This window comes from Pan paniscus, chromosome 21 (genome assembly GCF_029289425.2).
Source record: "Pan paniscus chromosome 21, NHGRI_mPanPan1-v2.0_pri, whole genome shotgun sequence".
Taxonomy (NCBI): domain Eukaryota; kingdom Metazoa; phylum Chordata; class Mammalia; order Primates; family Hominidae; genus Pan; species Pan paniscus.
The window spans coordinates 51,662,033-51,689,965 of NC_073270.2; the positions used below are offsets into that span (position 1 = coordinate 51,662,033).

At 52.0% G+C, this 27,933-nt stretch overlaps 2 protein-coding genes across 3 annotated transcripts; one reads left to right on the forward strand and one right to left on the reverse strand.

Moving 5' to 3' along the window:
* Positions 1–8,698: 8,698 nt before the first annotated feature.
* On the reverse strand, positions 8,699–15,311 carry LOC130541051 (uncharacterized). Its single transcript, XM_057300820.1, has 2 exons — positions 15,273–15,311; positions 8,699–14,758 (listed from the first exon to the last, which is right to left on the reverse strand). Exons 1-2 carry the CDS (start codon positions 15,309–15,311, stop codon positions 13,985–13,987), a joined length of 813 nt encoding a protein of 270 aa, XP_057156803.1. The 3' UTR covers positions 8,699–13,984.
* Positions 13,978–27,392, forward strand: PCIF1 (phosphorylated CTD interacting factor 1). Of its 2 annotated transcripts, none has more exons than XM_003825996.6 (17): positions 13,978–14,166; positions 16,781–16,948; positions 18,344–18,486; positions 18,578–18,702; positions 19,838–19,975; positions 20,172–20,302; positions 20,416–20,570; positions 22,467–22,614; positions 22,710–22,793; positions 23,036–23,135; positions 24,238–24,400; positions 25,086–25,258; positions 25,404–25,490; positions 25,575–25,759; positions 26,446–26,539; positions 26,635–26,810; positions 26,896–27,392. In XM_003825996.6, the coding sequence occupies exons 3-17, from the start codon at positions 18,363–18,365 to the stop codon at positions 27,125–27,127; spliced, it is 2,115 nt and encodes a 704-aa protein (XP_003826044.1). In that variant the 5' UTR covers positions 13,978–14,166; positions 16,781–16,948; positions 18,344–18,362; the 3' UTR covers positions 27,128–27,392. The 2 variants fall into 2 exon arrangements, with proteins under 2 accessions (XP_003826044.1, XP_054961037.1); XM_055105062.3 differs by having other exon boundaries at positions 14,029–14,166; positions 16,781–17,061; positions 17,191–18,486.
* Positions 27,393–27,933: the final 541 nt, after the last annotated feature.

Here is a 27,933-nt window from a genome sequence, read left to right on the forward strand (position 1 = left end):
CTCTTTCTGTGGTCCTCTAAGCCTCCTAACCGTCTGTGCTTTCATTATACTCCACGTGGGCTTTCCAGCCTCTACTTGTTTTGAGGAAGAGGTGGAGGATCCATAGCAGCTCTGTCTAGATGTTTGGATTTCATAAGCCAGTCACAACATTTCAAAGTAAGTGAAGGGAGGGAGCCCCAAAGGAAGGGATTTTTCCTTTGATAATAAGGATAGGCCACCATCTTCAGCCTAAGCTTGTCCCTTTTCTGCAGGGCTTGCTGAAATGTTGCAAGAAGTGGTCAACATAATCCAACTCGAATTTTTCCAGGTGCCCTAATACTGCAGGAGTCCCCCACATAACCCAGGCTTTGGTCTAACAAGATTGCCAACCCCTAGCCAGGAATCATGAGGATGTCACCGCCCTCTGGCCTTCTTCCTCTCTTCCACCCAGCTAGATCCATATTTTAGCTCCCCCCGCAACCCTAGCAAGTACCAAATCCTGCACCTTTTCCAAGCTTCCCCATCACAGGTCATGGCACCAGCTTTATGCAGTGCTCAAGTCAAAAATATAGGAGTCATCCTTGACTTCCTTTTTTTGTTATACCCCACATCAGCAAATCCCGGTGTCTCTAACTCCAAAAGACGCCTCACCTTACGCCTGTAATCAAAGCACTTTGGGAGGCTGAGGCCGGAGGATCACTTGAGCCCAGGGGTTCAAGACCAGCCTGAGCAACATAGTGAGACTTTGTCTCTACAAAAAATAATTAGCCAGGTGTGGTAGCATGCGCCAATAGTCCCAACTACTTGGGAGGCTGAGATGGGAAGATCGCTTGAGTCCAGGAGGTCAAGGCTGCAGTGAGCTGTGATTGCGCCACTGCATTCCCGCCTGGGCAACAGAGCGAGACTCTGCCTCGAAAAAAAAAAAAAAGATGCCCCACATCTATACAATTCTCTCTATCAGCACCAACACCACTTCAAGCCATTTTCATTGGTTACCGGGACAACCTGCCTTATCTCCCTGTCTCACCATTTCTCCTGTAGGTCTAGCCTCTCTACATCAATCTAAGTGATATTTTTAAAAATGGGAATCATAGAATTTTTCTATCCTGCTCAACATCCTCCCCATCACACACAAAATAAAACCCAGACTCTGGCCACGACCTCTGGAAACACTGCAGGTGAACTAGCTCCTGCCTACCTTCCTCTCCAAGCCCGTCTTCTACCACTGTTGGGAACACACCAAGTGCCTTCAGCCTCAGACTTTCCTTAATTCTTTTCTCCACCAGACACATCATCCCACACATATACCCATGCAGTTACTCAGATCCCTACTCAAATGTCACCCCCACAGAAGAGGCCCCCTCTGTGTCATTACCTGTCATTCTGTTTGTTTAATTCTTTATTGCCTGTTTCTTCCAGTAGACTGTAAGCTCCCCAGGGCGGGGACAGGAGCCTGCCACTCTTATTCATGGCCATATGTCCAGTGCCCAGCACAGGGTCTGGCACACAGAAAATGCTCAATAGATGTTTGTTGAATTCAAGATGGCCGGGCACGGTGGCTCATGCCTGTAATCTCAGCACTTTGGGAGGTCGAGGCAGACAGATCACGAGGTCAGGAGTTCGAGACCAGCCTGGCCAAAATGGTGAAACTCCGTCTCTACTAAAAATACAAAAATTAGCCGGGCGTGGTGGCACACACCTGTAGTCCCAGCTACTTGGAAGGCTGAGGCAGAAGAATCACTTGAACCTGGGAGGCAGAGGTTGCAGTGAGCTGAGATCACACCACTGCACTCCAGCCTGGGCGAGAGAGCGAAACTCCATCTCAGGAAAAAAAAAAAAAAAAAGATGTTTGTTGAATTCAAGATGGGGTGTTATTATCATCCCTAGACCCTTCAGAAGGAGCAGCTTTTATGGTGCACTCTGTAGCCCTGATCTAATCCCCGGCTGAGCCTCTAAGCTCTATGCTTTCTGCTGGTACCACCCATTTCCTTGCATTTAGCCGGGGTTATCTGGAGCTGGTCTGCAGCCAAGAATGTCATACTTTCCTAATCTCCCCAGAGGCCTGAGAGACGCCTAAGGTCATGGGAGGTGCCCCCACAGGATCTCAGTGGGCTGAGCAGAAATCGGGACTCCTTGACCTAACCCACCCCCAGGCCCCTTCTACCTCACCTTCCAGCAGGCTCACGCCTGTAATCCCAACACTTTGGGAGGCCATGGTGGGCGAATCACCTGAGGTCAGGAGGAGTTCGAGACTAGCCTGGCCAACATGGTGAAACCCCAACTCTACCAAAAATAAAAACATTAGCTGGGTATGGTGGTGGGCACCTGTAACTCCAGCTACTCAGGAGGCTGAGGCAGGAGAATTGCTCGAACCCAGGAGACAGAGGTTGCAGTGAGCCAAGATCGCACCACTGCACTCCAGCCTGGGCGACAGAGCAGGACTCCATCTCAAAAAAAAAAAAAAAAGTTGAACACAAATTTACCATACAGCAATTTCGCTCCTAAGGGTCTACCCAGAGAAAAGGAAAATGAATGCATTTGTACATGAATGTTGATAGTAGTGTTATTCGTAATAGCCAAAAGGTGGAAACAATCCAACTATCAATTGGTAAACAAATAAAATGTGGTATATCTGTATAATGCAACACTATTCAGCAATAAAAAAAGAATCAACTACTGATATATGCTTCAAAATGGATGAAGCTCAAAAACATAATGCAAAGTGAAAGACGCAAGCTGCAAAAGACTACATCTGTGTGATTCTATTTATATGAAATGTTCAGAAAAGGCAGCTCTATAGGGACAGAAAGCAGGCCAGTGGTTACTGGGGGCTGATGGTGGGAACAGGAACTGACTGCAAACAAGCCCAAGAAATCTTTTAGGGTAATGGAAATGTTCTAAAACAGAACTGTGTTGACAATCGTATAACTCTATACATTTACTTAAAAATTTATTTATTTATTTATTTATTTATTCATTTTTGAGACAGAGTCTCTCTTCTTCCCCCAGGCTGAAGTGCAATGGTGCAATCTCGGCTCACTGCAACCTCCGCCTCCTGAGTTCAAGCGATTCTCCTGTCTCAGCCTCCCCAGTAGCTGGGATTACAGGTGCCTACCACCACACCTGGCTAATTTTTGTATTTTTAGTAGAGACAGGGTTTCACCATGTTGGCCAGGCTGGTCTCGAACTCCTCACCTCCACCCTCCTCAGCCTCCCAAAGTGCTGGGATTACAGGCATGAGCTACCGTGCCCGGCCTATTCACTTACTTATTATTATTATTTTTAGTAGAGACAAGGTCTTGTCTGGGTTGGTCTCTAGCTCCTGGGCTCAAGCAGTCCTCCTGCCTCAGCCTCCCAAAGTGCTGAGATTATAGGTGTAAGCCACTGTGCCCGGCCAGAATTGTATATGTATTTATTTATTTATTTATTTTTGAGACGGAATCTCTCCCAGGTTGGAGTGCAGTGGCACGATCTCAGCTCACTGCAACCTCCACCTCCCTGGTTCAACGATTCTCCTGCCTCAGCCTCCCAAGTATCTGGGATTACAGGCGCCCACCACCACGCCGAGCTAATTTTTGTATTTTTTTTTTTTTTTTGAGACTGAGTTTTGCCGTTGTTGCCCAGGCTAGAGTGCAATGCGTGACCTCAGCTCACTGCAACCTCCGCCTCTCAGGTTCAAGGGATTCTCCTGCCTCAGCCTCCCAAGTAGCTGGGATTACAGGCATACACCACTGAGCCTGGCTAATTTTGTATTTTTAGTAGAGATGGCATTTCGCCATGTTGGTCAGGCTAGTCTTGAACTCCTGACCTCAGGCGATCCGCCTGCCGTGGCTTCCCAAAGTGCTGGGATCACAGGCGTGATAGAATTGTATACTGAAAACAAGTGAGTCTTGTAGTCTGTAAATTATATCCTAATAAAGCTGTTAAAAACATTTTCCTAGCTCGGGTTGAGATCTCTGGGTTAGATGTGTCCTGGGAACCCAGCTGGGACCCAGGCTGGGTGGGGTGTCCTCCTTTCTCTCCTTTCTAAGTCAGTTTTCTGTGATCTCAGACTTTCAGGAAGCTACCAGCTGTCGCTCTTGTTTCTTTTTTGAAGAAGTCTGGAATTCTGCAGACTCAGCTCATATGGGAGTAAACATCCTGGCTCTTGGCCACTCTGACTGAAGTGCAAAAATGAGCATCACGGCCGGGCACGGTGGCTCACGCCTGTAATCTCAGCACTTTAGGAGGCCGAGGCAGGCGGATCATGAGGTCTGGACATTGATACTGTCCTTGCCAACATGATGAAACCCCATCTCTACTAAAAATACAAAAATTAGCTGGGCATGGTGGCATGTGCCTGTAATTCCAGCTACTCAGGAGGCTGAGGTAGGAGAATCGCTTGAACCAGGGAGTTGGAGGTTGTAGTGAGCCGAGATCGCGCCACTGAACTCCAGCCTGGCGATAGAGCAAGACTGTCTTAAAAAAAAAGCGCATCACAGGGAATGGGTGGGAGAGTGGAGGGGACCACCACAGGTGGCCCCACCCGTATCTTGATATGACCAAACGCCGCCTGGGATGCTGAGCACTAACCCAGAGCAAGGACTGAATTTGGACTCCAGGGTCCTGGTAGGACCTGCACCTCCCTTGCTCCCTGGCTGTGCTCGGGTTGACCAGCTCTCCAAACACACCCGCCCTTTCTATACCTCCAGGCCTTGGCACACGCTTTGCCCTCCCCTTTTCCTTGCCTACCTGGAAAATCTATTTTTCCAACAAGAGTCTGTTCATTGTCATCTCCTCTGAAGCTTTCTCCTTTGTGTGCCCACCACCCCCAGCCCCTGCCATCCCTCCAGAGCCCTTATCTCCCTGTGGCAGAGGGTTCATGTATATGTCTGCCTCCCACACTGCTCTGTGGGCTCCCTAAGACAAACGGTCTGTCCGTCTTACTTATCGCTTATTCTCAAGACTCTAGGACAGGCCAAGGGAAGAAATGGAGGGAACAGTACACCACATCAGATGCTTCCAAGGCCAGGAAGACCAAGGGAGACGCCCCCATTCCTCTCATCTATTCTTGGCCTAAATGGCTTCTCTCATCTGGTCCCAGAATGGCCCAAGAGCCACTCCCTGTGGGAACCACGGTTTGGGATGGAAGCCTCCTTTCCACAGCTTTCCGGGGGCCAGACCCACTTGCCTTGGAAACTCCCTTTGCATAATTTAAACTGCGGTGTAGGGTCCATGGCCAGCTCAAGCCCAGCCTAGGCGGGGGCAACCTGGAGTGGGATCCAGCTAGAGTCTCCCTTCCCCAGCTGCCAGGACCTCAGGGGATGAAAGTTCCCTCTCAGCAGCTTCTTGCTGCAGTGGCAGAGAACAAGGGGGTTAAGCTATGTGGCAACCTGAGCTGGTTGTTTATGTTTCTGCTTTAGTGTGGAGGCTTGGCTTTGTCCTGAGTTGAGGCAGGGGTCCTCAGAGGCCCTGGCAGCTAGTGACCAGCCAGGAGTGGTGACATAATTTTCAGGGCTAGGGCCGGACGTGATGGGTCACGCCTGTAATCCCATCACTTTGGGGTGCCAAGGTGGGTGGATCACCTGAGGTTGGGAGTGTGAGACCAGACTTGCCAACATGGTGAAACCCCATCTCTACTAAAAATCTAAAAATTACCTGGACCCAGTGGCACGTGCCTGTAGTCCCAGCTACTGGGGAGGCTGAGGCAAGAGAATTGCTTGAACCTGGGAGGGGGAGGTTGCAGCGAGCCGAGATTGCACCACTGCACTCCAGCCTGGGTGACAGAGCAAGACGCTGTCTCAAAAAACAATATTCAGGGCTCAGGGCAAAATGAAAACGTGGGACTTTTGTTCCAAAATTATTAAGATTTTTAAGATGGTGACAGTAGAACATTAAACCAAACACAGACCTTTCTTTTTTATTATTATTTTTATTTTCATCTTGTTTTTATTTTTTGAGACAGGGTCTAGAGTGCAGTGGTGCAATCATGGCTCACTACAGCCTCGAACTCCTGGACTCAAGCAATCACCTCCTGCCTCAGCCTCCCAAGTAGCTAGGACTGCAGGAGCACCTACTATGCCCAGCTAATTATTACTATTATTATTTCATGTAGAGATGGGGTTCTATGTTGCGCATGCTGGTCTTGAACTTTTGGCCACAAGCAATCCTCCCACTTTGGCATCCCAAAGTGCTGGGATTACAGGCATGAGCCTCCACACCCAGTAAGCATGGGCCTTTCTAAATCTATGCAGCCGGCCCTGGTGCCAGGGAGAGGAGCCCAGCTTATTCCAACCACCTCTCTCAGCCCAGACCTATTGTCTACCCAGGCTTCTTAGTTCAGAAAAGTAGCTGGAGAAATGGAAAGCCTTAGGATCTTTGCTCAACTGCTCATCCCTATATTGGGAATAAAAGACTCCAGGCTACTGACAGAGACTCGGCCACAGCAGGCAGCCCACAGGGTGCTGCCTTGGTGTTCCCACCACAGAAACCAGAGCCTGGAATAGAAACGGGGATACCTGGCCAGGCACAGTGCCTCACGCCTGTAATCCCACCACTTTGGGAGGCCGAGGCAGGCAGATCGCTTGAGGTCAGGAGTTCGAGGCCAGCCTGGTCAACACGGTGAAACCCCCATCTCTACTAAAAACACAAAAATTAGCCGGGCCTGGTGATGTGTGCCTTTAGTCACAGCTACTCCGGAGGCTGAGGCAGGAGAATCGCTTGAACCCTGGAGGCAGAGGTTACAGTGAGCCAAGATCACACCACTGCATTCCAGCCTGTGCGACAGAAGGAGATCCTGTCTCAAAAAATAAATAAATAAACGGGCTACCTGAAAAAGCCACCTAGACTTCAACCCAGAGTGGTCTGTTCATGGTCATCAAATATTTACAGAGGGTCAGGCACAGTACTAAGCATGGGGTTACAAGGGTGAATAAGCCCCAGGCCCCACCCTTAAGCAGCGCACAACCTAGTGGATGAGGAAAATTGACAAACATTATGAACTTAGACCATTGTGGTAGTACAAGAGAGGGAACCTGTCCTAGCCTGGGTAGAAGGAAGTTCAGGGAAGGCTGCCTGGTGGAGGCGACATCTAGGCTAAGCCTCGAAGGCTGAATTAGGTCAAGAGGGGAAGAAGAGTAAGGGCAAACAGCATATGCAGAGACTCAGGAGCTGGACACGGTGGCTCATGCCTGAAATTCCAACACTTTGGGAGGCTGAAGCAGGAATATTCCTTGAGGCTAGGAGTTTGAGACCAGCCTGGGCAACATAGTGAGATCTTGTCTCTACAAAAAAAAAAAAAAAAAAATTTAATGAGCCAGGTGTGGTGGTGGTGTGCTCCTGCAGTCCCAGCTACTTAGGGGGCTGAGGTAAGAGGATCACTTGAGCCTAGGAGGTCAAGGCTGCAGTGAGCCTGGATACAAATGGAGACTCTGGCTCAAAAACGAACAAAACAAAGAAAGAAATAAACAAACAAAAACACAAAGGATCAGGGTCATGAAAGAACCTGGCACATTTAGGGAAATTATGAAGTAGTTCATGGTAGCTGGGACTGGATCAAGAAGAGATGGTTTGGAGGTCCAGATCATGAATAAAATGAATGTGTGTCAAGTGCTTGACATTGTGCATAGTAAATATTCTGCCATGGTAGCTCATTATAATTCTGGTTTTGTAGGCCAAATTAAGGGTTTGGGATTTTGTCCCGTAGTCAATGGGGAGACATTCAAGAGCTTTAAGCCCAGAGTGACTTGATGAGATTTGCTATATGGCCAGATCTCCGTGGCTCCTTGGTGGATTATGAACTAGAAGAGAAGCAAGGCTTGAGGATCAGAAGGCCACTTTGAAAATTAACAGGTATGGCCAAGCACAGTGGCTCACACCTGTAATCCTAGCACTTTAGGAAGCTGAGGTGGGAGAATTGCTTCAGCCCAGAAGTTAGAGATAGTCTTGGCAACATAGTGACCCCATCTCTAGTTAAAAAAAAAAAAAAGAGAGAGAGAGAGAGAGACTGGGCATGGTGGCTCACACCTATAATCTTAGCACTTTGGGAGGCAGAGGCAGGTGGATCGCCTGAGGTCAGGAGTTCAAGATCAGCCTGGCCAACACGGTGAAACCCTGTCTCTACTAAAAATACAAAAATTAGCCAGGCGTGGTGGCGTGTGCCTGTAACCCCAGCTACCTGGGAGGCTGAGGCAGGAGAATTGCTGGAACTTGGGAGGCGGAGGCTGCAGTGAGCTGATATTGTGCCACGGCACTCCAGCCTATGTGACAGAGCCAGACTCAATAAACAAATAAAGCCAGGCACGGTGGCTGATGCCTGTAATCCCAGCACTTTGGGAGGCCAAGGCGGGCAGATCACTTGAGGTCACGAGTTCGAGACCAGCCTGGCCAACATGCAGAAACCCTGTCTCTACTGAAAATACAAAAATTAGCCAGGTGTTGTGGCGGGTGCCTGTAATCCCAGCTACTTGGGAGGCTGAGGCAGAAGAATCACTTGAACCCAGGAGGCAGAGGTTGCAGCAAGCTGAGATCGTGCTACTGCACTCCAGCCTGGGTGACAGAGCGAGACTCTGTCTAAAAAAATAAATAAAAATAAAAATAATTTTTAGGAAAGAAATTGAGAGGTATGGCAGGTGGGAGGCTTCACTTATATCCCTTAACAATAGAGTAGATAAACATACAGTGGAAAACAAAAAAACAGCAATGAAAATGAACTCACCACAGCTATATGAAACAACATAAAGGAGTTTTGCAAGTGTATTCTTGTGCAAAAGAAGGCAGACACAAAATAATACTGTATAATTCAATTTACATAAAGTTCAAGGAACAGACAAAACGAAACTATAGTGTTTAGGGACACATTCTCAGGTGGTACAACTCCAAAAGCAAGGAAGCGATTATCACAAAAGTAGTTGGAACACCAATTACCCTGCAGAGGTCTTCTGCTTGACTGTTCAGTACCATGGCATGGGTGATGCTAACCCAGGCTCACTTTTTGATAAATCATTAGGTTTTACATTTATGTTTTGTGCACTTTTCCATGTGTGCTATTCTTTTTTTTTTTTTTTTTCTTGAGACGGAGTCTTGCTCTGTTGCCCAGGCTGGAGTGCAGTGGTCTGATCTCGGCTCATTGAACCTCCGCCTCCCGGGTTCAAGCGATTCTCCTGCCTCAGCCTTCTGAGTAGCTGGGACTATAGGCATGCACCACCACACCCAGCTAATTTTTTTGTATTTTTAGTAGAGACGATGTTTCACTATGTTGGCCAGGCTGGTCTCAAACTCCTGACCTTGTGATCTACCCGCCTCGGCCTCCCAAAGTACTGGGATTACGGGCGTGAGCCACCATGCCCAGTCTATTTTGTATACATTTTTTTGAGACAGGGTCTTGCTCTGTTGCCCAGGCTGGAGTGCAGTGGCATGATCATAGCTCTCTGCAGTTTTGACCGCCTGGGCTCAAGTGATCCTCCCACCTCAGCCCCCTAAGTAGCTGGGACTACAGGTGTGTGCTTCCGCACCTGGCTAATTTTTGTGTTTTTTGTAGAGACGCAGGTTTCACCATGTTGCCTAGGCTGGTCTTAAACTCCTGGACTCAAGCAATCCACCCACCTCCACCTCCCAAAGTGCTAGAATTACAGGCATGAGCCACTGCGCCCAGCTATTTTTAAGACATGGTCTCTGTCGCCCAGGCTGGAGTGCAGCTCACTGCAGCTTCGACGTCCAGGGCTCAAGTGATCCTCCCACCTCAGACTCCCAAGTGGCTGGAATTACAGGCCCATGCCACCATGCCCGGCTAATTTTATTTAAAACATTTTTCAGAGACAGGGTCTTGCTACATTGCCCAGGCTGGTCTCTAACTCCTGACCTCAAGGTATCCTCCCACTTTGGCCTCCCAAAGTGTTGGTGATTACAGGCATGAGCTACTGTGCCAGTCTATCATACACTATTTTTTTTTTTTTTTTTTTTTGAGACGGAGTCTTGCTCTGTCACCAGGCTAGAGTGCAGTGGTGCGATCTTGGCTCACTGCAGCTTCTGCCTCCCAGGTTCAAGTGGTGTCCCTGCCTCAGCCTCCGGAGTAGCTGGAACTACAGGCGCGTGCCACTGTGCCCGGCTAATTTTTTGTATTTTAGTAGAGATGGGGTTTCACCATGTTGGTCAGGATGGACTCGATCTCCTGACCTCATGATCTGCCCGCTTAGGCCTCCTGGGATAAAGTGCTGGGATTACAGGTGTGAGCCACCACACCCAGCCCCATATGCTATTCTTAACAATAAAAAGGTTTTAAAAATTTGTCTTTGGGAGGCTGAGGTGGGTGGATCACCTGAGGTCAGGAGTTCGAGACCAGCCTGGCCAACGTGGTGAAATCCCGTCTATACTAAAAATACAAAAAAATACAAAAAAAAAAAACTAGTCGGGCATGGTGGCAGGCACCTGTAATCTCAGCTACTCGGGAGGCTGAGGCAGAAGAATCACTTGAACCTGGGAGGCAGAGGTTGCAGTGAGCCGAGATCGCGCCACTGCACGCTAGCCTGGGCGACAGAGCAAGACTCCTTTTCAAAAAACAAAACAAAATTGGGCTGTGTGTGGTGGCTCATGCCTGTAATCCCAGCACTTTGGAAGGCTGAAGCAGGAGGATTGCTTAAGGCAAGGAGTTCAAGGTTACAATGAGCTATGAGTGCACATCAGTCTGGGAGATAGACTGAGACTCTGCTTCTAAAAAAAAGGGGGGTAGGGGTGGGAAACGCCAGCTCTTAAGGTAGTCATTAGAATGGTGAGAAGAGGTTGGGTTTTGTTTTGTTTGAGACGGAGTTTTGCTCCTGTCACCTAGGCTAGAGTGCAATGGTGTGATTTCGGCTCATTGCAACCTCTTCCTCCCGGGTTCAAGCGATTCTCCTGCCTCAGCCTCCTGAGTAGCTGGAATTACAGGCGCTTGCCACCATGCCCAGCTAATTTTTGTATTTTTAGTACAGATGGGCTTTCACCCTGTTGGCCAGGCTGGTCTCAAACTGCTGACCTCAGGTGATCCACCCGCTTTGGCCTCCCAAAGTGCTGGGATTACAGGCGTGAGCCACCGCACCCAGCTGAGAAGAGGCTGGTTTTGACATGCGGAAAGTGAGCAAAGGGAGAAGATGAGGCATGTATCAGGTGAAAAGCAGTGCTGAACACTGTGAGGTAGAGAAACCTTTAAGATACTTAACTATCCAGGCCGGACGCGGTGGCTCACGTCTGTGATCCCAGCACTTTGGGAAGCCGAGGTGGGCGGATCACCTGAGGTCGGGAGTTCGAGACCAGCCTGACCAACAGGGAGACACCCCGTCTCTACTAAAAATACAAAATTAGCCGGGCGTGGTGGCGCATGCCTGTAATACCAGCTACTCAGGAGGCTGAGGCAGGAGAATCGCCTGAACCCTAGAGGCGGAGGTTGCAGTGAGCCGATATTGCACCACTGCACTCCAGCCTGGGCAACAAGAGCGAAACTCCGTCTCAAAAAAAAAAAAAAAAAAAAAGATTGAACTATCCAGGGCAACTGTGTCCACTCAGACCAGTCACATCGCCTGAACCTAGATCCCTTCTTCACAAAACAGGGAGGCCAGAGTGGTTTAATGGAACCAGCCCTGCATTTTGGTGTTGAGAACTCCGGGCTTAAAATCCCAGTTTTGTTACTTGTTGATGGCTGTGTGAACCTGGACAATGACTTCGCCCCTGCCCCTCGCTCCAACCTGTTTGCTCATGGGCAAATTTAGGTAATAATTCACAGAATTCCATGATAAAACAGAAGACTAGGCACTTGGGATGTTTGGTATCTTGGTTATCAATTAAGAGAATCTGAACAATGAATGAGAAAATACTTTGAAAACATAAAAGAATAGATAAAAGGCCGGGCGCGGTGGCTCACGCCTGTAATCCCAGCACTTTGGGGGGCCGAGGCGGGCGGATCATGAGGTCAGGAGTTTGAGACCAGCCTGGCCAACATCGTGAAACACCGTCTCTACTAAAAATACAAATAAAATTAGCTGGGCGTGGTGGCGGGTGCCTATAATCCCAGCTACTTGGGAGGCTGAGGCAGGAGAATTGCTTGAACCCGGGAGGCAGAGGTTGTAGTGAGCCGAGATCGCGCCACTGCAATCCAGCCCGGGCGACAGTGCGAGATTTCGTCTCAAAAAAAAAAAGGGGGGGTAACAATCACTACATGGTTTTTAAACTTTAGTGAAAGCGCGGGCTAGCTGGGGGGCATGAGCATGGAAAACTGGTTATCCCGTAGGTCAAGAGCGACCACGTAGTTTACTGCCCAAAGCAGTACTTTTTTTTGAGACAGGTGTCTCACTCTGTCGCCCAGGCTGGAGTGCAGTGGCGCGATCTCGACTCACTGCAACCTCTGCCTCCCGGGATCATGTGATTCTCCTGCCTCAGCCTCCCGAGTAGCTGGGATTACAGGCGCGCGCCACCAGGCCTGGCTCATGTTTGTAATTTTAGTAGAGACGGGGTTTCGCCGTGTTGGCCAGGCTGGTCTTGAATTCCTGACCTCAGGTGGTCCACCTGCGTCGGCCTCCCAAAGTGCTGGGATTACCGGGGTGAGCCACCACGCCCGGCCTAAAGCAGGGCACTTCTGAAAAAGGAGGCAATATTAGTAATTATGCCAGGGCAGCAGGCATAAATCAAAGCTGGCCCCCCACCCTTCCAGAACTGAGACAGGGCCCAGGAGTCTGGTTTCCCATCAGGCCTCTTATCTGAACGGGAAGCTCTGCGAGGGCAGAACTGCTGTGCCTATATGGAGCTGGCTTATTTCTGGAGGGCTCAAATCTACTTGGAGCAATGCTCATGCCACTGTGAGATGATCACGGCTAACCGATTCAGCACTTAGGAAGCGCCAGGTATTGCGCTGAGGACTTCACATGCATCACCTGAGTTAATTCTCACCAAACCTTTATGAGGTAGGCGGATTTATTATCTTCCACTGAGGAAACTAAAATTTAAATTGGTTAACTCCTTCAAGGCCACACATTTGGGGTGGAGGAGCAGGGATTGAAATCAGATGAGGATCTGAACCCTCGTTCTCAATTACTACTCATATCGGTACCTCCGTTTTTCTTGAGCGTCCGCCTGCCTGCCCCCACGCTGGCGTGCAGCCGGGACCATGGACATCTGAAAGGCTACTCAGCCGGGGTACCTACAGCCCCTGGCTCCACACAAGCGCCGGTCTGACAGCAGGTGGCAAGCTTTTCCTCCTCTCAAGCTAGCACTAGAAGGGCTGCTTGCTGGGGAGACCGGAGATGGGTGGAGCTACCACTCGGACGCCTGCAGGCTCCTACCAAAAAGAATCCTGCAGGGAGCGGGATGAGGAGCACCTCACAGCTGCCAGTTCCCTGCCAGGCTACCCGCTGTAGCTGGTTTGAGGGCTCAGTGAGGCTTTGAACTGCAACTAATGGCCACAGATGTCAATGTTGGAAAGGCCCTACAATGCATTTAGTTGATTTCCCAACTCTGCCGAAAGCCATCTCTATTACTTGCCCCCGAAGGCTAGTTTAAGTTGCTTCTACTCAAGAGCATTTACAGCTTGGGTTCGATGTATATGTAGCCCGGGCATGGGGCAGGGCTTCTTAACATTTGGACACCACGCAGCACAGAGGCCCAGAGAGGGAGAGACTGGCTGGAAGAGGCAAAGCCGCGCGGGTGCCAGGACCCAGGTCCCTGCTACGTCCGGAGCCTACGTCACCACGATGCCTCCCCCGGGCCGGCGGCAGAGCCCGAGACCCCCGCAGGTTCTAAGACAGCCCCACGCCCCACAGTGCGCACGCTAAGTCCAACCCCGCCGCGCACCGCCCACCGCGAACATCCGGCTCCTGCGTGTGTGCTCGAGGGGGAAACTGAGGCGGGGGCGTGCCAGTGAATTCATTCCTTCCTCAGTCCACCCGCAGGCCTACAAAGCTGTCTCCCCTTGCTCAGCGCCACAAGGAACAGCAGGGACGGATGGGAAGAAGGGGAGGGGGCCGAAAGCAAGCTGGGTGCGAGGAGCCAGCCGACCCTGCCACACTCAAAATGGCGGCGCGGCCGCGGCGAGGTCCCTCAGAGGCGGTACCAGCGCATGCGCAGCGCGGAGTCGCGGCCCGGGACACAAGATGGCGGCAGCGGCGCTGGGGAGGGCGAGGCGGAGGCGGCAAAACGGGCGGTCGAGCAGAACGTGTAGCCGCGTCCCCTCCAGTCCGCTCCAGGCAGGTAAGAGTCCCAGGAAGCCATGGTCCCGCAGCGAGCCGCGCCAGGGTCTGGGGATCCGAAGCTGGGGGGCGGCGGCCCCTCCGGCGCTTTCTGCTCGGGACTGCCGCTTGCCCTGTCTCTGTTGCCGCCGCCATCTTAGACCCGCGGGTGGGCAGCCGCGCCGGTGGCCGAAGTGAGGGAGGTGGGCCCGGAGAGCCCGAGCGGAGCAGCCTCTAGGGCCCCTCCGCTGCTGCCGCCGCCACCGCCTTTGTGTCGGGCTCCGACTCTGAGTCGCCTCAGCCCGGGGGCGGGAGCGCGCGGCGGGGCGGGGGGCGGAGCCCGGGAGATGGGCCGGCGCGCGCGCGCGCCAAACAGCCCACCCTCGCTGGGGGAGGGGGAGGGGAAGGTGCGCGCGCGCGCGCTGGACCTCGCCTCTCGCCTTCGTGCGCCGTCGCGCCTGCGTACTTTGTTCGCCCTTTGACTCCTCCCTACTGGGCCGGAGAATTCTGATTGGTACATTGCGGAGATGGTCCCGCCCCACGTGCCTCCAATCCCGGACTCGGACTCTGGCTTCTGGTGGGTTCTTCTGGTTGCGCAGATACAGTTGTTTATCCTTGAGCAGCGGTAATTCTCAAACTGCGGTATGCGTGGGGGTCGGGAAGCCACAGGATAAATAAAGACGTTATCTTAAGAGCAGTTATGTCTTACTGGGAGCGTACAATGCTGGACTCTACATATAACGGTCGAGTGATTCCGGTTTATAAGCCGGAAAGCAGAAGGGCCCGGAATCCGGGTCTGTCCAACCCAGGGGCTGGTACTTCGGCCACAGACCTGCTGCGCTCAAGTCACATAGGAAATTAAAAATGGTTTTAATTGCAAAAAATGGGTACGTTTTTTCAAATAGTGTGAAAAAACGAGTCATCCTGTCTCCCAGTCACTCTTACGGTGCGTTTTAAAAATACAAATTCTTGTGTGCCTCACCTCCGTATTTCTGGCTTCTGAGATGCGCAGTGAGGCACAGGAGTCTGATTTTTTTTTTTTTTTTTTTTTTTTTTTTTACAAACTCCAAGATGATTCTGATGCACAGCTGGCTTTGGAAATACTGCAGTGTCCCCATTTAGCCTCACACTAAGCTGTGCTGCTTGTGCGTATTCTGCAAAGTTCATCTACCCGGTGCATCAATATCACAGGATGTTTCTTGGGGAAAATATTTTTCAATAAAGGCGAACAAGATGTGTCACATAATGTGTTTGCATGTTTTTATTTTTGCAAGACATTATTCAGAGCGTGTCTTTGACTTGCTGTGGGAGGCTTGGGATTGTGCCCCCACAGATCAGTGATAGGTATGTTTGTTGATTTTTCTCTGGTCTAAGGGTACTTTATTTTATTTTTTATTTTTATTTATTTATTTTGAGACGGAGTCTTGCTCTGTCGCCTGGGCTGGAGTGCAGTGGCGCGATCTCAGCTCACTGCAACCTCCGCCTCCCGGGTTCATGCCATTCTTCTGCCTCAGCCTCCCGAGTAGCTGGGACTACAGGCTCCCGCCACCACGCCGGGCTAATTTTTTTTTTTTTTTTTGTATTTTTAGTAGAGACGGGGTTTCACCGTGTTAGCCAGGATGCTCTTGATCTCCTGACCTCGTGATCCGCCCACCTGGGCCTCCCAAAGTGCTGGGATTACAGGCGTGAGCCACCGCGCCCGGCCTCTTTTATTTTTTAAGAGATGAGGTCTTGCCCTGTCACCCAGGCTGGAGCACAGTGGCATGATCATACTTCACTGCAGCCTCGAACTCCTGGGCTCAAGTGACCCTTCCACCTCAGCCTCCTGAGTAGCTGGGACTGCAGGTGCAATTTTTTTTTATTTGGGCCCGGCGCAGTGGCTCACACCTGTAATCCCAGCACTTTCGGAGGCCCAGGTGGGTGGATCTCTTGAGGTCAGGAGTTCGAGACCAGCCTGGCCAACATGGTGAAATCCCGTCTCTACTAAAAGTACAGAAAATTAGCCAGCTGTGGCTCATGCCTGTAATCCCAGCTACTGAGAGGCTGACACAGGAGAATCGCTTGAACCCAGGAGTTGGAGGTTGCAGTGAGTCGAGATCGTGCAATGCACTCCAGCCTGGGTGACGGAGTCTCACTCCGTCTCAAAGGAAACCAAAACCAACCAAACAAAAAGCTTTATTTGTTGTAGAGCTGGGGGCTCACTATGTTGCCGAGGCTGGTTTTGAACTCCTAGCCCAGCTCCCAAGTTGCCAAAGCCACCGTGCCCAGCCTAAGGGTACTTCAGTTGGCAGGACTGGCTACAGAGTTTGTGGGGCCCAGTGTGCAAAATGTAAATGTGAGCTCCTTGTTAAAAAGTTATTAAAAATTTTAAGACAGTGACGGCAGAGCCTTACACCAAGCTCAGGGCTTTCCTGAATGTGGATCCCTGTGCAGCCGCGCAGGTCACATGCCCATGAAAGCAAACCTATTGGTGAGAAAGCTTAAAGAGGTATCATTTTCATCCCCTGTATTCCCTCATCCCCTCTCCCGGTGTGTCCTGCCCTGGAGGCCCCCAACTTGCTCTTTGTTTTTGTCCCTCTTGTCCCTGCCCTGCAGCATCCCGCAGGTCTGTGACTGTTTTCCTATTTGCTTTCCAGCTGCTGATGCAAGGAATCCCCTGGGCTCCCGTCCACTCCACTGCTGACCAGCCCATTCGCCTGTGCTGAGTCTTCCTGCAGGCCTTTCCTTGCCTCTGTGGGACCCTGTGGGGGTCCATCCGGCTGGAGAAGAAAAGCCTCTCATGCTAACGTTGCAGACCCCAGAGGGTGAGAGAAAGGGGGACTTCATTCAGTCTTGAAACCTGTGTGCTCAGCCCCCAAGGCATCAGGAATTCTTCCTGCCCAGAGAATCAAGGCCGCTTCATTTTTTTCGTACCTTGGTCAGTGGTTCTCAACCTTTTTGTTATCAAGGCACTTTTTGTTGTACATATGTCCTGTTGCCCCCTGCATTTTTATCTGCCAAACTGTACTGATGGAGTAACCATTGACTTTTCCCTTTCTAAATTAAGGAAGACGTCTATGATGGAGTGTACAATAAAATCAGTGTCCCAATGATTCGTATGATGTCGTCAACAACCAATCAGAGCTTCTGATCAGCATGAGATAATCAGTGTGACCACAATGAGTTGATAAAATTTCAGCATGAAAAGATAACTGATGTTTAAGCCTGCCTTTGTGGTCTTGTTGTGGGCAAAAGTTTGATTTCTTTTGGGTGGTGTGACCTACTGAAAACAACTTTAGCATCACCAGTTCTATCTCAGTTAGCTCCCAGTTGTCTGACAGCCCCAGGCCAGAAGCACTTTGGCTCCTGAGGCTGTTGCTGGGTGTGCTTTGGGTGGGGGAGTAGGGAATACAGATCTGAAGGAACTGGCCTCCTTGCTGGTACTTACAGTAAATATTCACCTGGGGATTATGAAGGAGTCAATTAGATAGTCCTTCTCGGTTGCATTGGTTATTTTAGCAATAGCTGCTTCCTGCCATGTAGTGTAAAATAAGGTGACCAATTAGATTCCATGCCCTTCCCTAGTGTGCTTTGTTCCTTTTAGATTTTACTGGATGAGAGCAGTAAAATCCCATCTCCTTCTGGGAGTTGTTACTATTCCTTCTTGTAGGAATCGCTTCTCAAGGGCAGACCCTGTTCTGTCTTTTTTGCTGCTCTTGGTGCTTTGTAAATATTTGCAGAATCAATAGTGCTCCTGTTGGGTCCAGGTCCTAGGCCTGAGCACAGGAGAGAGCTGAATTGGACGCAGTTCCTATTCCTGGAAGTTCTGACAGTTTAGTGGGGAGACAAACCCAGCTGATAGATGAGACCATCTGAGTGCTACGACAGAGGTGTTCACGGCCCTGAGGAGGAGCTCTGACCACCTGGCCTGGGGAGGGGAGAGTCAAGGAAGGCTTCCTGGAGGATGTGAACCCAGTAGCAAGCCAGGCAGAGAAGAGGGGGAGGGGCCTTTCAGGCAGAGGAAGCAGCAGGAGTGCACCCATTGAACAGCTGGAATTGCAGCTTAGATCCCAGGGCTGCTGTGTGGCACCATGCTGGCCCTCTAGGATAGGACCTGATTGGATTTCTCCACATCGGTGGGTGGTCACTGGGGCCCTGGGTGGATTGTAATTGGCGGGTGAGGGGGTGGAGCTGACACTTTTTGGTCCTCTGTGTGGCAGGTCCTGTGTGGGTGCGGAGATGGCCAATGAGAATCACGGCAGCCCCCGGGAGGAAGCGTCCCTGCTGAGTCACTCCCCAGGTACCTCCAATCAGAGCCAGCCCTGTTCTCCAAAGCCAATCCGCCTGGTTCAGGACCTCCCAGGTACTGAGGGGGAGCAGTAGTGGGGTGGTGGGGTAGGAAGGGCACCCTGGGAGCAGTCCTGACCCTGGCTGGGCTCCGTGCCTGTTTGCAGAGGAGCTGGTGCATGCAGGCTGGGAGAAGTGCTGGAGCCGGAGGGAGAATCGTCCCTACTACTTCAACCGATTCACCAACCAGTCCCTGTGGGAGATGCCCGTGCTGGGGCAGCACGATGTGATTGTGAGTGCCAGCCTAGGGTGGGGGGTCTCAGAGTGGCCTCTGGCACCTGGGCCTTCCCCAAATGTACCCTGAGCAGCCATTCAGTGCCCAGCCCTGTGCTGGTACCTGCAGATACAATGACAAGCAGGACAGACACAGCCCCTGCCCTCATGGAACCTACACTCAAATGGGGTAGACTGACAAGTAAACAGATGATTGCATGGCTGCTGCACGGTGGGTGCTGTGCCGCGAGGCAGGAATGAACAAGGCAGACTTGCTCCCTACGGTCGCAGAGCACCCATGGGCTGCCAGGAGACAGCAGGATTACACTTGTGGTCCGTGTATGAGGAATAGTGTTAGAATACATCTAGATCCTGACATACTCTGGGGAAGGCAAGGAGATGGGAAAAGCTCTGAGAATGAGTGTTTAAGGTGAGAGAGTGAGTGAGTGTGGGGAGGAAAAGAACATTCTAGGATCTGACATGTCAGTACGACGGGAAGTGCAGGCATGGGCTGTCTGGTGGGAACATGGGCTTTTGGGTCCTTCTCAGCTGGAGCAGCATTTCTTTACTGGGCACAGTTGAGACAGTTGGCATCTTCATTTTGCATGTGAAGACACTGAGGTTCAAAGATGGGGAACGACTGGCACGAGACCTCACAGTAATAGGCAGAGCAGGACGCACACCTGATGTGAGTTCAGGGCCACACTACTCACCACCATGCATTCTCTCAAGTGTTACCAAGAGTCCCATCTGCAGGGCCTTGCTTTTTACAACAATAAGCAGTTTTTGAGCTTTTCTTTTATTCCTCACATTCATTCTGTTCTTGAGGAAAATAATGTGTAATGAGTACTGATCTCATGCCAGATGCCGTGTTAAGCAGGTCATATTCACTGACTTATTTAATAATCTCAGTGGTGATGTAGGGATTAGCATGGCCATTCTGAAGGTGAGAGAACTGGAAGGGAAGTAACACACCCTGTTGCACAGTTGCAAGTTGCAGGCAGGACTGGAGCCCAGTGTTCTCTGCCTGTATCCCAGCTCCTCTGCTCTTCCCTAAGGAGTAGGAGCAGGGGTGGGAGGGCGTGAGGATTCAAAGTCCTGTGGCTCCTAAGCCGCTGGCCCTGGTTGCAACTCTGCTGGTCTCCCTCCACCAGTCGGACCCTTTGGGGCTGAATGCGACCCCACTGCCCCAAGACTCAAGCTTGGTGGAAACCCCCCCGGCTGAGAACAAGCCCAGAAAGCGGCAGCTCTCGGAAGAGCAGCCAAGCGGCAATGGTGTGAAGAAGCCCAAGGTGAGTGTCTGCGGCCAGGAGCCGGCTGCCGAGCGGCCGGCTCAGACGGGCCGCCTGCAGGCTCCCTGCAGGGGCTGGGCATTGGCAGGCCAGCCAGGAGGGGGGCCTGGGACACAGTTCACCAGGTGTGCACTGTATTGGATGGAGCCTCTCTGGTGAATCTCCTGACTTGACACCTTTGTGACTTTCACTACAGATTGAAATCCCAGTGACACCCACAGGCCAGTCGGTGCCCAGCTCCCCCAGTATCCCAGGAACCCCAACGCTGAAGATGTGGGGTACGTCCCCTGAAGATAAACAGCAGGCAGCTCTCCTACGACCCACTGAGTGAGTCCCTGCTGATTGGCTTGGGGGCACCCATTGCTAATGTCAGCCTGTCTGGGACTGTGGGGTGGTGTGGGTGGGCAGGACATCCTCATCACTCCTCTCTGTGCCCCAAGGGTCTACTGGGACCTGGACATCCAGACCAATGCTGTCATCAAGCACCGGGGGCCTTCAGAGGTGCTGCCCCCGCACCCCGAAGTGGAACTGCTCCGCTCTCAGCTCATCCTGAAGCTTCGGCAGCACTATCGGGAGCTGTGCCAGCAGCGAGAGGGTACCTGCCTCTGGGCTGCAGCCTCCTTTATTTCCACCCACCTTTAGCATGAGCCAGGTTTGGCCAGGCCAGTTTGGGGATGGTGGAGTGGGGCCCAGTGGTGAGCCATGATCACACCAGTGCACTCCAGCCTGAGTGACAGAGCAAGACCCTCTTTCAAAAAAACCAAAAAAACAAGAGTATCTATACCTTAGGATTCTATGATAAGCATTAAGTAAAATGAATAAGTATTAAATGAACTGTAGTTTTTAATTTTATTTATTTATTTTTTTTGAGATGGAGTCTTGTTCTGTAGCCGCTGCTGGAGTGCAGTGGCACCATCTCTGCTTACTGCATCATCCTCCTCCTGGGTCCCGGTTCAAGCAAGTCTCCTGCCTCAGCCTCCCGAGTAGCGGGATTACAGGTGTACACCACCATGCCCAGCTCATTTTTGTATTTTTAATAGAGATGGGGGTGTCACGATGTTGGCCAGGCTGGTCTTGAACTCCTGACCTTGTGATCCGCCCGCCTCAGCCTCCCACAGTGCTGGGATTACAGGCATGAGCCACCACACCTGGCCAATTTTTTTTTTTAAGAGACAGGATCTGGCTATGTTGCCCAGGCTGGTCTTGTACTCCTGGGCTCAAGCCTTCTGCTTGCCTTGGCCTCCCACAGTGCTGGGATTACAGATGTGAGCCACCATGCCTGGCCTAGTTTTTAATTTTTATGATTAGTAATAAACCTATTTAACCTTGCTCAAATATAGAATCCTCTGGCCTTTCACCTTTTTTTTTTTTTTTTTAATTTTTTTTTTTCTTGAGATGGCGTCTCGCTCTGTCGCCCAGGCTGGAGTGCAATGGCGTAATCTCGGCTCACTGCAACCTCCACCTCCCGGGTTCAAGCGATTCTTCTGCCTCAGCCTCCTGAGTAGCTGGGACTACAGGTGCCCGCCACCACGCCCAGCTAATTTTTATACTTTTAATAGAGATGGGGTTTCACCATGTTGGCCAGGATGGTCTCGATCTCTTGACCTTGTGATCCGCCCGCCTTGGCCTCCCAAAGTGCTGGGATTACAGGCGTGAGCCACCGCACCCGGCCCACCCTTTTTTTTTTTTTTTACGTTATGTAATACTTTTTTTTTTTTTTCTTTTTCTAAGATGGAGTTTTGTTCTTGTTGCCCTGGCTGGAGTGCAATGGCACGGTCTCGGCTCACTGCAACCTCTGCCTCCCAGGTTCAAGCGATTCTCCTGCCTCAGCCTCCTGAGTAGCTGGGAATACGGGCACATGCCACCACACCCAGCTAATTTTTGTATTTTTAGTAGAGATGGGTTTTTTCCATGTTGGCAAGGCTGGTCTCGAACTCCTGACCTCAGGTGATCCACCCATCTCGGCCTCCTGAAGTGCTGGGATTACGGCGTGAGCCACTGCGCCCGGCCTTTTTATTCTTTTCTTTTGAAACAAGGTCTCGCTCTGTCACCCAGGTTGGGGTGCAGTGGCACGACCACAGCTCACAGCAGCTTCAGCCACCCGGGTTCAAGCGATCCTCCCGCCTCAGCCTCCCGAGGAGCTGGGACACCCAGCTAATTTTTTTTTTTTTTTTTTTTTTTTTTTTTTGTAGAGACAGGCTGTTACTGTGTTGCCCAGGCTGGTCTTGAACTCATGGGCTCAAGCTGTCCTTCCACCTTAGCCTTCCAAAGTGCTGAGATTACAGATGTGAGCCACTACGCCTGGCTAGATACTTATCAACACTATAAAACTAGTGATTCTTAGAATATATTTTGGGAAATGCAGCCTAGAAGCTTCTGAAGTGGGACTGTGTCTTGCTTACTGCTGAATGCGATGCTTCCTATACGTGCCAAGCTCCAAGTGGGACTGCTTGATTAAATCCAGGCCTTCAGCAGCTCTCCTGTCCTGCAGGCATTGAGCCTCCACGGGAGTCTTTCAACCGCTGGATGCTGGAGCGCAAGGTGGTAGACAAAGGATCTGACCCCCTGTTGCCCAGCAACTGTGAACCAGTCGTGTCACCTTCCATGTTTCGTGAAATCATGAACGACATTCCTATCAGGTACAGCTCCACAGCTGGGGATGACCCTGGGCCATTTGGTTTCTGTGCCCAGTCATGTATAGAAGGCCTCTAACTCTGCCCACTCTGTAACGCAGGTTATCCCGAATCAAGTTCCGGGAGGAAGCCAAGCGCCTGCTCTTTAAATATGCGGAGGCCGCCAGGCGGCTCATCGAGTCCAGGTTTGCCTGTCTTCTGCCCCAGGCGAGATGGGTCTGTGATTAAAGTGGGAGGTCATAGGCCATCTTGCCCAGTCTCATGCAGGGCTGTCATTGCTCTCGGTGGCAGAAGTGGGGCCAGCTCCCAAAGGCAGAACAAGGGCTGTGATGGAAGCTAGGGGTTGATGCCCAGCGAGCCCATGGAATTAGGATGAGGAGGGTGGAGCCAAGCCATTCCTTTCTTCTGCCCTCCCCTTGACTGGCAGGAGTGCATCCCCTGACAGTAGGAAGGTGGTCAAATGGAATGTGGAAGACACCTTTAGCTGGCTTCGGAAGGACCACTCAGCCTCCAAGGAGGACTACATGGTGAGTGGGTCCCCGGGTGAGAAGGCCAGTTTTAGGGCTCTGTGGCCACTTCCTCCAGGAAGCCTACTCTGCCTGTCCAGGCTGGGCAAGGCCTCCCCCAGCGGCCTATTCTTGTGCAGTATGGCAGACGTTCGACATTCGTCAGTCCCCAAACTCATGACTGCGGAGATGTTTCTCTGGGCTCCTGGCTTTCTCCCACAGAACATTTCCATTAACAATCTTAATGGAGTCTTACGCTTGGCCACACACCACAGATAGCTGCCTTTCAGCCTAATGAATGTTCAGCATCTCCCTTGTAGATTTTTGGAAACAGATTGACAGCCTGCTTTTTTTGGGTGTGTGTGTTCATATCATGGTTAAGAGCTACCATCAGATTCAATTCCCTACTCTTAATGTGTCCAAAACAGTTCTGTTTTCTGGCCAAAACCTATCACTTCTTAAACCTCTCCACCAGCACTAGCAATGGGCTTTCTTTTCAGGACCATATTTCACAAGAGACAAGGTTTCGCACTTCACGATAGTAACTGTGTACTTGACACGTAGAGAGTGACAAAGGTAGGTGTACTCACTAGCCAGAGTGACTCATTCTCACTCTTCAGTTTTACACGTGTGATTCAGCAAAATTACAAATCCCGACAGTCATCTTTGCAAGTAGCTAAAAGCTCAAATCTCAAGTCTGCAGCAACCAAGCACCCTGTTTTGTAATTGTGTCTTTCCCCAATAGACTGCAAACACCATAAGCTGGGACTGTGCTGGTTTGTCTGTTTCTCCAGTAATTATCATGGGATCTAGCAGTGTAACCCCAACAAAAGCTACTGGCATTTATTGTACACTTACTGTATGCCAGGCATTTGGCAAGCCCTTAAGGGAAATGATCACATTTAATATTCAAACTGCCCTGTTAGGTATCTCGTGTCCCCTTGACACTTGAGGAATAAGATTGAGAGAAGCCAGGGGATTTGTCCAAGTGACACAGCTAGTCAGCAGCAGAGCTGGTTTCAAAACAAGGACTGCTGGACTCCAACAGCCCTGCGGTTACCTGCCAGCCCAGCTGAGCCCCTCTGGCCTCCACTAGCGCCCTGATCCAGAATGTGTCCTCTAGGATCGCCTGGAGCATCTGCGGAGGCAGTGTGGCCCCCACGTCTCGGCCGCAGCCAAGGACTCCGTGGAAGGCATCTGCAGTAAGATCTACCACATCTCCCTGGAGTACGTCAAACGGATCCGAGAGAAGCACCTTGCCATCCTCAAGGAAAACAACATCTCAGGTAGGGGAAAGGTGAAGGAGGAGCCAGCTGTGATGCCGTCAGCTCTATACCCTGATGGAAGGGACAAGTGAGACTGAGCCTCAAGGCCAGGGACTGGTTTGGGGCAGAACCTGCTGTGTCCTTTGGCTGTACTTCTCTGGGAAACAGGGAGAAGTGATAAAGGGAGAGCCACATGGTGGTGGTGGTGAAAGATAAGCTGGGAGTCGTAGTTAGGTGTACCTGAATTTACATCCATTCTCTGCAAGCCTTACTTTCCCCAGACTGAAGTGTAGCACCTGGTGGTAGGATTGTGTGAGTACTCATAGGTAACTCAAGTAAACCATGTGGCCCCAAAAGATCCCCAAATAAAGGATCGTCGCTATTACGATGACAGCGATGCAGTTCTCGTTCTTCTGCCTGGCAGCACGACCCACGGGCCTGAGCCTTCTTGACTGCCAGCCCAAGGCACGGCATACGGGGGCCTGCTTCGGTACTGAGTGTGTTGACACAGGCCACCAGTTTCTGCCCCGGCCAGTTGCCTGGCTGGTTTCTTTTTATGGCTTTTCATTCCCTTTCTACTGAACTGGGCCAGAGTATACTGATCTGTGGAATGGGACTTCCCTCTCTCGGTACAAAGCATGTGGCCCACAGTGGCTGCAGCGTGAGAATGAGGAGTGTGGTCCCTCACTGCTCTCCCTGCCCACAGAGGAGGTGGAGGCCCCTGAGGTGGAGCCCCGCCTAGTGTACTGCTACCCAGTCCGGCTGGCTGTGTCTGCACCGCCCATGCCCAGCGTGGAGATGCACATGGAGAACAACGTGGTCTGCATCCGGTATAAGGGAGAGATGGTCAAGGTCAGCCGCAACTACTTCAGCAAGCTGGTAAGAGCTGCGGGGAGGAAGGCCCTAGCTGATGGCATGAGTCAGGGCCTAGGATCTTTCCTGAGCAGAGTCTCCAGCAGGAGGCCAGTGATGAGGACATGAGGGAGCACTGCTGAAGGCTCCTCCTCTCTGTCCCGCTCCACAGTGGCTCCTTTACCGCTACAGCTGCATTGATGACTCTGCCTTTGAGAGGTTCCTGCCCCGGGTCTGGTGTCTTCTCCGACGGTACCAGGTACAGGCCTGGGGCAGCAGGGAGGGCTCCCCAGGAGGGAACAGGGAGGGTGAGCCCCAGGTGCTGACTGTGGCCACTCCGCAGATGATGTTCGGCGTGGGCCTCTACGAGGGGACTGGCCTGCAGGGATCGCTGCCTGTGCATGTCTTTGAGGCCCTCCACCGACTCTTTGGCGTCAGCTTCGAGTGCTTCGCCTCACCCCTCAACTGCTACTTCCGCCAGTACTGTTCTGCCTTCCCCGACACAGACGGCTACTTTGGCTCCCGCGGGTGAGGGCCAAGGGCTGCCCTCTACCCAGGCCAGGGAAGAGGTCCTCCAGAGCACAGGGCCCGCCTCTGCTGGCTGTAGTGTCAGGCAGGCTTGGGTGGAGTCCCTGCCTCCACCTCTTACCGGCTATGCGACCTTGGACATGTTGCTTAACTTCTGGGAGCCTGAGCTTTTCTGGTTCTGTGGGCAGGCACGTGACACCCCTAAGCTGGCCTGTGGGTTTCTCAGTGAGTCAGTTCAGGGTGGAATAGGAACACATGGTCCCAGGCCCTGAGAGGAGTGAGAAGTGGGGCCACAGACCTCAGAGGCCTTACAAACTAGGGGTTGAGGTGACCACAGATGAGAGAAGGTAATGCTGTCTCCAGAAGGAAGAATGGTCAGGACCTCCAGAGGTCCAGAGCTCAGCAGCTGGGGATCCTGGGTGTAGCTTCTGCTGTGGTGGTGGTGGGCTCAAAACTGGATTTGAATTCCAGCTTGGTGAACATGGGCATCCCAGCCTGAGCCTCACTCACTGTCCTCATTCATTCAGTGGAGACGGTCATGCCTTGTGCCCCAATGAATTAGGGTGAATGCTGGCTTCTGGACAGGCCATCTCTTCAGTGTGGCTGCCTAGGGTTGGGGGTGGCACCTGTTTCTGGTTGAGGGACTGGGTCCTGATGGGACTTAGAATGCTCACTCCTGTCCCCAGGCCCTGCCTAGACTTTGCTCCACTGAGTGGTTCATTTGAGGCCAACCCTCCCTTCTGCGAGGAGCTCATGGATGCCATGGTCTCTCACTTTGAGGTGGGTGCACTGCCAGGGTGAGAGGTGGGCAACAGGCAGGATTGCCAGCCACCTGGGAGGTAGTCCCTGACATCCCCCTGTGTCCCCTTCCACAGAGACTGCTTGAGAGCTCACCGGAGCCCCTGTCCTTCATCGTGTTCATCCCTGAGTGGCGGGAACCCCCAACACCAGCGCTCACCCGCATGGAGCAGAGCCGCTTCAAACGCCACCAGTTGATCCTGCCTGCCTTTGAGCATGAGTACCGCAGTGGCTCCCAGCACATCTGCAAGAAGTGGGTGCCAGGGAGGGCAGGGGAAGGAGGCTGGGCTGGCCAAGCCAGGCCCAGCCCCACCCTGAGCCATTGCCTTTGCCCACAGGGAGGAAATGCACTACAAGGCCGTCCACAACACGGCTGTGCTCTTCCTACAGAACGACCCTGGCTTTGCCAAGTGGGCGCCGACGCCTGAACGGCTGCAGGAGCTGAGTGCTGCCTACCGGCAGTCAGGCCGCAGCCACAGCTCTGGTTCTTCCTCCTCATCCTCCTCGGAGGCCAAGGACCGGGACTCGGGCCGTGAGCAGGGTCCTAGCCGCGAGCCTCACCCCACTTAACATATCCTGCGGGGAGGAGGAGCCCCAGGGGTGCTAGTCTGGACTGCTGGGACTCGGGCCCCTGGGGCCTCAGAGGGACCCCGGCTGCCACTGACATAGGAAGATTATGGTTCTGCCAGGGCTCCCCTCCCTGCCTGTCCCCAAGTCCTCACCTCAAACTCCCTCCAAGTCCCATGTATATAGGTCCTGATGCCTTCCCAACCCCGCCCCTCACCCTCTTGCCACCTTGTTTCATTTGTAAAAGGAAATACAGAAACCCCCCCAAGAATGTGTGAGGGTCTTGAGGGCAGAGAAGGCTGAGGCAGCTGGAGCTACTTCTGGGACCACACTCCCCTCCCTCCCTCCAGCAGCTCCTTCTCATGGCCCCTGGGCCTTCACTCTCCCATCTGGGGTCCCACACAGCTGGGTGCCTGGTGGCCTCTGCCTGGGCTCAGGAGGTCTGAAGAGTCCAAGGCCCTGCATCCCCTATCTCTAAACTCCCCCAGCAGGGCCTGTATGGATACCCCTGGGGATCAGAGGACTGGGAGCTGTGCCTGTCCCCAACCCAAAAGCCAGACTCTTGCTGGCCCTGGATCCCCACAGTGAGCAAAGAGCTGGGTGTGCCTCACAGTCAAGGCTCAGGAGAGCAGCCTCAGAGGATCTGTAGGCACAGAGCGTGTGCTCCCTAGGGCCCAGGGAGGAAGCAGGTCTGAAGGTGCTTGCTGGGGCTCTTGCTGGTTCAGCTGTCTCTGAACCAGCCACCTCTCTCATTGCCAGGCCTCTGCAGCAAGCGTCTGCCCTGCTGGTGGATCACCGGACTTAACAGG

Bases quoted from the DNA above. Each gene is read 5' to 3' on its own strand.
- PCIF1 (XM_003825996.6), top strand. From the start codon at position 18,363: ATGGCCAATGAGAATCACGGCAGCCCCCGGGAGGAAGCGTCCCTGCTG. The intron at 18,703-19,837 runs GTGAGTGCCAGC...TCCCTCCACCAG, and splicing joins TGGGGCAGCACGATGTGATT to TCGGACCCTTTGGGGCTGAA. The intron at 26,811-26,895 runs GTGGGTGCCAGG...CTTTGCCCACAG, and splicing joins TCCCAGCACATCTGCAAGAA to GGAGGAAATGCACTACAAGG.
- LOC130541051 (XM_057300820.1), bottom strand. From the start codon at position 15,311: ATGAACTTTGCAGAATACGCACAAGCAGCACAGCTTAGT. The intron at 14,759-15,272 runs GTGAGGCTAAAT...CCGCTGCTCAAG, and splicing joins CACAAGCAGCACAGCTTAGT to GATAAACAACTGTATCTGCG.